Raw genomic sequence first — 9,540 nt, 5'->3', positions numbered from 1 at the left:
AATCGAATTAAATTTGATATTGGTTGTACTCCTGATCTTTGTAGGTAGTAGTAGGTTTATAAGCTTTGCTCTGAAGTGATTTTAAAAAATATAAATTGATGATCTCAGTTTCCTAACTACAATTCCTGCAACCCATCGTTCTAAAATAAAAAAACTCGCCTGTTAGGCCTCTGGCTTTCATTAATTTTTCCTGCAAATCCATATTCGATATGGATTCATAAAAAGATAAAGAAAGAGATTTGGCGTTAACAGAAACAAAGCATAATCGATTTCGATACCTGAAATGAGGAAAAAAACGATTTGGGAATTACAGAAACAACATCAAAGATTCAACCACCTCTTCTACATACTATAAGCGGATAAGCTTGGCTTGAAAAGCCCTACATACATTGACGACGGTGAGGGTTCAGCGTAAAGCACGGGCGGCTTTCATCCTGTCGCGATAATCACGGGCGTCATCTTCGAATTCCGTTCTGGGTACATCACCTACTTCACCAGGTCTCTTCATCATTTTCTTCTCACCTTCTTCAGGCGCCTTCGTCAGAGAACCCGTTTTGTCGGTAAGAAACCAGAAAAAAATCAAAACGACGAACGCAGAACCCCATGGATGTTCCTTGATTTCCTCCATTAAAAATCCGCTACAACTTTTCACCACTGTGAGGCCTTCACTCTTTGCTTTCTCCCATTGAGTATACATGTATTCCGTAAGCACAGGAAGGGTATCATCCACTCTCTTCTTCAGCAAAGAAAGAAGCTCCTTTGTTTTCTCCGGTAATTTTCTCTCCAACTCTTTCCGCATTGGGAAGGCTTCATTCGCGTTTTTCAATCTCATCCCTTGCTTTGTCTAAAGTGTTCGCGTGCCTGGTGAGCAGAGGAAGGGTATCATCCACTCTCTGCTTCAGCAAAGGAAGAGGTTCCTCTGTCTTCCCCAGTAAATTACTCCCATGTTGCTTCAGAGGAAGGGTATCATCCACTCTCGGCTTCAGCAAAGGAAGACGTTCCTTTGTCTTCCCCAGTAAATTACTCCCAAGTTGCTTCAGCAGAGGAAGGGTATCATCCACTCTCTGCTTCAGCAAAGGAAGACGTTCCTTTGTCTTCCCCAGTAAATTACTCCCCAGTTGCTTCAGCAGAGGAAGGGTATCATCCACTCTCTGCTTCAGCAAAGGAAGACGTTCCTTTGTCTTCCCCAGTAAATTACTCCCCAGTTGCTTCAGCAGAGGAAGGGTATCATCCACTCTCTGCTTCAGCAAAGGAAGACGTTCCTTTGTCTTCCCCAGTAAATTACTCCCAAATTGCTCCAACAGAGGAAGGGTATCATCCACTCTCTGCTTCAGCAAAGGAAGACGTTCCTTTGTCTTCCCCAGTAAATTACTCCCAAGTTGCTTCATCAGAGGAAGGGTATCATCCACCCTCTGCTTCAGCAAAGGAAGACGTTCCTTTGTCTTCCCCAGTAAATTACTCCCAAGTTGCTTCATCAGAGGAAGGGTATCATCCACCCTCTGCTTCAGCAAAGGAAGATGTTCCTTTGTCTTCCCCAGTAAATTACTCCCAAGTTGCTTCAGCAGAGGAAGGGTATCATCCACTCTCTGCTTCAGCAAAGGAAGGCGTTCCTTTGTCTTCCCCAGTAAATTACTCCCAAGTTGCTCCGGCAGAGGAAGGGTATCATCCATTTTCTGCTTCTGCAAAGGAAGGCGTTCCTTTGTCTTCCCCAGTAAATTACTCCCAAGTTGCTCCGGCAGAGGAAGGGTATCATCCACTTTCTGCTTCTGCAAAGGAAGAAGTTCATTTGTCTTCCCCAGTAAATTACTCCCAAGTTGCTCCAGCAGAGGAAGGGTATCATCCTCTTTCTGCTTCTGCAAAGGAAGACGTTCCTTTGTCTTCCCCAGTAAATTACTCCCAAGTTGCTTCATCAGAGGAAGGGTATCATCCACCCTCTGCTTCAGCAAAGGAAGACGTTCCTTTGTCTTCCCCAGTAAATTACTCCCAAGTTGCTTCAGCAGAGGAAGGGTATCATCCACTCTCTGCTTCAGCAAAGGAAGGTGTTCCTTTGTCTTCCCCAGTAAATTACTCCCAAGTTGCTCCAGCAGGGTATCATCCACTTTCTGCTTCTGCAAAGGAAGAAGTTCATTTGTCTTCCCCAGTAAATTACTCCCAAGTTGCTTCATCACAGGAAGGGTTTCATCCACTCTCTTCTTCTGCAAAGGAAGAAGTTCCTTTGTCTTCCCCAGTAAATTACTCCCAAGTTGCTTCATCAGAGGAAGGGTTTCATCCACTCTCTGCTTAAGCAAAGGAAGACGTTCCTTTGTCTTCCCCAGTAAATTACTCCCAAGTTGCTCCAGCAGAGGAAGGGTATCATCCACTCTCTGCTTCAGCAAAGGAAGAAGTTCCTTTGTCTTCCCCAGTAAATTACACCCAAGTTGCTCCAGCAGAGGAAGGGTATCATCCACTCTCTGCTTCTGCAAAGGAAGAAGATCCTCTGTCTTCCCCAGCTCTCTCCCCAACTTTTCTGATGATCCTATAGAAAAAAAGTTTCCATCATAAAGCTAAAAAAAAACTTCGAATTGCATGAAATTTCAATCGCGACCTGGAGGGTTGGTGTCTGAAATTATAATTCAGTTATTCAAAATGACAGATTCATAAAAATTCGCTTCTGGGTATATCAGCTACTTCACCAGATCTCTTCATCATTTTCTCCTTTATCCTTCTCACCTTCTTCAAAATCCGGAGACGCAGATTCCGCCATTATCACCAACGCACCCAAAACCACGAGGGCAACGCCGGCCACCGAAACGATCCCCATCTTTGCGTATCAGACACTCCTTTCTGATTCTGCTCTCTGCAACTGCGTGGCTTGGTCACCGGTGAGTGAAGAAGCTGCAGATCATTTCTGTCGACACTGATTTATAAAAGCTGAAAGCTCATCTGCGTACGGCGACACTCCAATTTCCATCGCTACTAAGCTGTTACTTTTTGGTATGGTAATACTTGTAATCTGATATAAATGATAATGTGTATATTTAGTATAGGTTTTTGTGTATAATGTTGAAATGTTGTTTCAAAAGTGTTCTTGTGCAGAATTTTGCTTTTTTCATGGTGCAGATTCCTCTTATCTTCTTTTCGAGAATCATTTAATTAAAGGAGACTACTAGATGAGCTTTCCACCATATCCAACAATAATGTACCAAAAACAAAAACATTAAATGTTTTTTTATCTTTTCTGAATCACGTCATGGATTTAGCTGGTCAAGGGAGTCGTTCTCGCTAGTTTTGGTTCAGTTTAATATCATCGGACAGAAAATCTCTAGGCTTTTTCAGTAAATCTCTTCATATAGCTTCAGGACGATGAGACTGAATTTCTAAACAGCTTCACAATTCCAAATTTAACACAATCGTTCTTCTGCTCACTTTGAACGATTCCCATGATCCATGTCTCTCAAACATTAAAGAATGGATCTTCTTTAACGGATGAAGCATAATCGATTTTGATACATTAACATGCGAAAAGGAGATTTGGGATTTTACAGAAGCAAGCAACAACGATTCTAACCATCTCTTTTTACAAACTAAGAAAACACACGAAGGATCGGATAAGCTCGATCTGTCCCCCACAAACCTGCAGACATGTAGAGACGCCTTTTCATTCGGGACAGGAGATGATCATCACTAAGATCACATTAACAGCGGCATGTCAACTTCTTCAACAGGTTCTTCAACATTTTCTCCTGCTTTCTTATTATCATCCTCCGGCTGTTCAAAATCCAGAAACCCAGATGACGATATTATCAACGACGCACCCCAAGCAATGAAACTAACGCCGACCACCGTGACTATGAGGCCAACGCCGAGCACCGCGGCGCCCCCCACTATCTTAGCCTTCCGCAAAATCTTCAAAATCTTCTTTATTCTGCTATCTGTCGCAGCGGTGGATGCCGTTCTAGTATCGCTCTTTGCGGGGGTCACAAGGATTTTTAACCCATCGGGCATCCCGGAGGGAACTTTGGCATCGTCGATGTAAACCATCTTTGTTTTCCTCTGGTGAGTCGACTGACAAAGTGGAGGTAGCATAATCAAAGAAGGGAATTTCCCTTAAATACCTATTTAAAATAAAATATTTTTAAAAATACTGACATCATCAAAATATTTCTAAAATTACCCAACATTAACCGGTCAAATTCCTATGTGTACAGTCAAAAGCGACACGTAAACTTTGACTGCTTATGTGTCACCCCATCATCAGTGCAATAAACATAGATCAACACGTCATCTGCCACATCATTATTTTACTACGTCAGTTGCCACATAAGCTGCTACGTCATTAAATAAAAAAATTGAATAATTTTTTTAAAAAAATAAAAAAATCAGATACATTTTTTATTACCTAATATCTACAATATTGGACATTTATCTTTGGGAAAAGTAATAAATTTTATGTCTCGAAGCCTAAAAATTATTTTAGAGTTTAAAAATATAATTTATTTGTATAATTTTATCACATTATTTACAAAATAATAAATTATTAAAAATATATATTAGTTAATTAAAAATCTTACAACACCTTTTATTATCAATTAAAAATATTTATTAACTAAAAAAATATGAAAATTTTACTTGAGTTTAAAAAATAACTGTATCGATACACTTTTTATCACCTTATATTTAAAATAATAAGTTATAAAAAATTTTACTCTTACCATTTTAACACCTTTTTATTATCTATTTAAAAATTATTTTAATAAAAAAATTTGAAAATTTTAGTTTTGAGTTTAAAAATCAAATTTATCAATACGTTTTTTTCAAATTTATTATTACCTTATATTTAAAATAATTAAAAATAAAATAAAAATATAATTAATTAAAAATCTTACTCTTTCTAATTTAACATATTTTATCATCGATTTAAAATATTTTTTAATTTTTTAATTGAGAGGGGGGTGTCGAGGGCGAGGTCTGAGGCCGAGCGGTGGGGAGTGGCGGCAGCAGGCACTGCGAGAGGGGAGAGGAGAGGAGGCCGAGGCTGAGCGACGACAGCGAGAGGAGAGAGGCCGAGGCCGAGCGGCGGTGAGAGGGCGAGAGGAGAGGGGGAAAGAGGAGAGGAGAGGAGGTCGAGGCCAAGCGATGACAGCGAGAGGAGAGAGGGCAAGGCCAGAGGAGCCCGAGGGCGAGTGGTGGCGAGAGGAGAGGAGAGGAGAGGAGGCCAAAGCCAAGCGGCGGCGAGAGGGTGAGAGGAGAGGGGGCAAGAGGAGAGGAGAGGAGAAGAGGCCGAGGCCAAGCGGCGACGAGAGGAGAGGAGAGGAGAGGAGAGGAGGTTGAGGGTGGTGAGAGGGCGAGAGGAGAGGAGAGAAGAAAGATGAGAGGGGACACATAAGGCATTTAAAATAACTTATTTTGAAAAACAATGCCTATGGTGGAACATGGTGAGGATTATTCAATTTTTTTATTTAATGATGTGGCAGCTTATGTGGTAGATGACGTGGTAAAATAATGACATGGCAGACGACATGTCAATCTATGTTTATTGCACTGATGACGTGGTGACACATAAGCAATCAAAGCTTACGTGTCGTTTTTTACTACACACATAGGCATTTGACCGGTCAAAGTTGGGTAATTTTTGAAATATTTTGATGATGTCGGTATTTTTGAAAATATTTAATTTTAAATGGGTATGTAAGGGAAATTCCCATCAAAGAAACATCTCAGTCCGGCATTTTCCTTTGGGACGAAGGCTTAACGTTTACAGCAAAAAATTATTTGAGATATTACCAGCTTATGTCACAATCCAACTACTTGGATATGTTCTAAACCATTAGGTTCATCAAAAGATATTTAAGAACAAGGAAGATAATCGTATCATATCATTATGTATCCACCATCGATTTGCCAAACTACTGTTCATTTGCTACAGCCAATTTCGAGAAAAAATTGTAAAAGCTTCAAAGGAAAACGGGCACATTGAGCATTCTGTAGAGTTTGAGTTATTATTCCTAGCTAAGAGCAACCGATTTCCCATCATTGATCGTTGTGCTCGGAGGAATTGAAAAACCAGAGATCATCCTAAAATATTGAACAAAAGTGTTGTAAACGTTTCGGTAACTGTAAAAATCTTCATTTTTCCAGCAATCATCAACTACAAGCTCACTAAATTAAAGAAAAGAAAATAAACTTGTCCAGAAAACCCAGATGGTCTTCTTTATTTATCCCTTTTTATCTTTCCCTGCTCCCCGTTTCTGCTGCAAATTCATTTCAATTCTTACCCCGAAGGTCGCTGAAGTAACCCCTCGGGTTCCGCTCGAAACTGTTTCTGGGTATTCTATAATCCCTTCCAGGGGCCTTCATCGTCTTCAAGGAAGGACCTCCTCTTCCAGTGAAATACCACAAAATAATCAAAACAGCAAAGGCAGATGCCCATGGATGCACCTTGATTTTGTCCACCAAAAACCAGCTCACGCTTCGCAACAATGGAAGACCTTCACTCCTTGCTTTCTTCCACAAAAGATTTCCTCTTTCCCTCAGCAAAGGAAGTTCTTTCGTCTTCTCCAATAAAGTACTCCCCAAATACTTCAGCAGATGAAGAGCTTCATCCACTCCTTTCTTCAAAGGAAGTTCTTCCGTCTTCTCCAGTAAAGTACTCCCCAAATACTTTAGCAGATGAAGAGCTTCATCCACTCCTTTCTTCAAAGGAAGTTCTTCCGTCTTCTCCAATAAAGTACTCCCCAAATACTTTAGCAGATGAAGAGCTTCATCCACTCCTTTCTTCAAAGGAATGGCTTCTGTCTTCTCCAATAAAGTACTCCCCATATACTTCAGCAGATGCAGACTTTCGTTCACTCTTTGCATCAGCAGCTGAACAGGTTGACCCAACGCGTTCCCCATGGAAGATGCAGAGTTTCGTCTTCTCTTGCGCTTCTGAGATCACAAGAAGCCGGAGAATGAAACAACGGAGGACATTTCGCTTTCCCTTCTGCAATACCAAACTCCAAACTAGTGGAGAACAGATTCGCCATCGTGAGATGGGAGAAATTATTCTCCATCTTCCGTCGATGTAATTCGACCTTGATGTCAAAGTCTTAGGGGGGTTAGTGAAAGTTCTTTCGTCTTCTCCTTGCTTCACCCCACATAGCACTCACTCTTTCCTTTAGCGAACGAAGTTCTTTCATGTTCACCAATGAAGTAATTCCCAGCAGATTAAGAGCTTCGTCCACTACTTTCTTCAAAGGGAAGTTCTTTCGTCTTCTTCAATAAAGTCCTCCCAAAATACTTCAGAAGATGCAGAGTTTCGCTTACTCTTTGCATCAGCATCTGACCTTCACTCCAAACTAGTGGAGAACAGATTCGCCATCGTGCGATGGGAGAAATTATTCTCCATCTTCCGTCGATGTAATCGACCTTGATGTCAAAGTCTTATTGGAGACATTACATGCATGTTTTTCTACTTCTACTGCATGGTATGTGGTATGAGAAGGATTAAAATATTCCCTAGACGAAAATCTAGGGCCTGGAGGACACAAATCTAGGGTAAATAGAAGTATTGTTCTTCTACTTCTACTGCATGGTGTAGTTCTTCTTCTACTTCTCACCCCCTAATTAGAGATCTCTTTGTTCTTTACCAAGAGACCACCTCGCAGGAAACAACGGTGAGAGAAAGAAAGAAAATTCACCCTTAGCCCAATGGCAAAACGTCAACATTAGTTTTGATCTCCTATCTTCTACTCCTCTCCCATTCTCTCTGCCTGTTCTTGTATCATTAGATGGTTTACCCGTTTCAAAGCAGATGATCATTTATTCCGTCCAATAAAATAAGAGCTTCACCCAAAAACAAAAAATAAACACTAGTAAAAACTCTATCCACTTGAAGTAACTGAATCCAATGAGAAACCACCGGTAGACTTGAAAACTCTGATGCCAAAAATAAGGTATCGCTCTTCCGATCACCGTGACGTCTCAGTTTCCTAACTACAATTCCTGCAATCCATCGTTCTAAAATAATAAAATTCGCCTGTTAGGCCTCTGGTTTTCATTATTTTTCCTGCGATCCATATTCGATATGGATCAGTTTTGGTTCAGTTTAATATCATCGGACAGAAAATCTCCAGGCTTTTTCAGTAAATCTCTTCATAGCTTCGGGACGATCACAATCGTTCTTCTGCTCACTTTGAACGATTCCGGTGATCCATGTCTCTGAAACATTAAAGATTGGATCTTCATTTTTCCAGCGATCAAACTGTTGAAAAACCATTTACGGGTATCCTATAATTCCTTGCAAGGGGAAGACCTTCTCTGCCGGTGAAAAACCACAAAAGAATCAAAATAGCAAAGGCAGATCCGCAGGGACTGATCTCCTTCATTCTCTCCAACAGAACCCCTTTGCGCTTTTCAGCAACAGAAGACCTTCACTCATTGCTTTATCCCAAAAAATATTCCATCTTTTCCTCAGCAAAGGGAGACCTTCACTCCTTGCTTTCTTCCACACAACGTTCTCTCTTTCTCTCAGGAAAGGAAGACCTTCACTCCTTGCTTCCTCCCACATAGCACTCACCCTTTCCTTCATCAAAGGAAGTTCTTTCATGTTCTCCAATGGAATACTTCCCACATACTTCAGCAGATGAAGAGCTTCGCCCACTCCTTTCTTAAATGGAAGTTCTTTCGTCTTCTCCAATAAAGTACCCCCCAAATACTTCAGAAGATGCAGAGTTTCGTTCACTCTTTGCATCAGCAACTGAACAGGTTGACCCAACACGTTCCCCATGGAATCACCCCCTCCTCCCTTCTCTTGCACTTCTGAGATCGTAAAAATCTGGAGAAGGAAACAACGGAAGTTTCTTTCTTTCATTCTTTTTTTTTCCATCTTTTCTTTCATTGTTCTTTCTACTTCTTCTTGTTTTTTTTTCTTCTTTCTTCTTTTTTTCCTTTCTTCCTCTTTCTTTCTAACTTGTTTGCTTCTATCTTGATTATTTCTTTCTTCTTCTTTTCTTCTTTCTTATTTGTTTCTATGTGCATTTTTTATTTGTTCTTTCATCTAAATTTCTTTCGTTTTTTCTTTCTTGTTTTTTCTTTCTTGTTTTTTCTTTCATCATTCTTTATGTTTCTCTTTCATGTTTCTTTCTTTATCTTTGTCTTTCTTTCTTCTTTATTTATATCTTTCCTTTTACTTCCTTTCTATCTTTCATTCTTCCTTCTTTCTATATTGTTCCGTTCTTTCTTCCTTTTTTTCTATCTTTTGCTTTTCTCTCCAACTCTTTCAGCATTGGGAAGGCTTCCTTCCCCTTTTTTTTATCTCATCCCTTGCTTTCTCTAAAGAATTGTTCGCCTGCCTAATGAGCAAAGGAAGGGTATCATCCACTCTATGCTTCAGCAAAGGAAGAAGTTCCTTTTGTCTTCCCCAATAAATTACTCCCAAGTTGCTTCAGCAGAGGAAGGGTTTCATACAATCTGTCCTTCTACAATGGAAGAAGCTCCTGTGAAGTCTACTAAACACAACTCTCCAAACACTTGAGCAGATGAAGAGATTGGTTCAGTCTTTCCTTGTCCATAAAACCAGTT

At 40.4% G+C, this 9,540-nt stretch overlaps 1 protein-coding gene across 1 annotated transcript; it reads right to left on the bottom strand.

The window, feature by feature from the left end:
• Window positions 1-809: 809 nt before the first annotated feature.
• LOC137939382 (MAR-binding filament-like protein 1) lies at window positions 810-2,252 on the bottom strand. Its single transcript, XM_068784653.1, has one exon. The coding sequence runs from the start codon at window positions 2,250-2,252 to the stop codon at window positions 810-812; it is 1,443 nt and encodes a 480-aa protein (XP_068640754.1).
• Between the last annotated feature and the right edge of the window lie 7,288 nt (window positions 2,253-9,540).

Source organism: Aristolochia californica, unplaced genomic scaffold (assembly GCF_029961685.1).
Source record: "Aristolochia californica isolate CCGP_79_NKW_82.1479 unplaced genomic scaffold, dmAriCali1.0.hap1 SCAF_10, whole genome shotgun sequence".
Taxonomy (NCBI): Eukaryota; Viridiplantae; Streptophyta; class Magnoliopsida; order Piperales; family Aristolochiaceae; genus Aristolochia; species Aristolochia californica.
The sequence above is the reverse complement of the archived record's forward strand: the minus strand, read 5'-3'. Positions and strand labels throughout refer to the sequence as shown.

What these genes read in the sequence shown, in the direction of transcription:
- LOC137939382 (XM_068784653.1), bottom strand. Translation starts at nt 2,252, where the DNA reads ATGAAGCAACTTGGGAGTAATTTACTGGGGAAGACAAAGGAACTTCTT.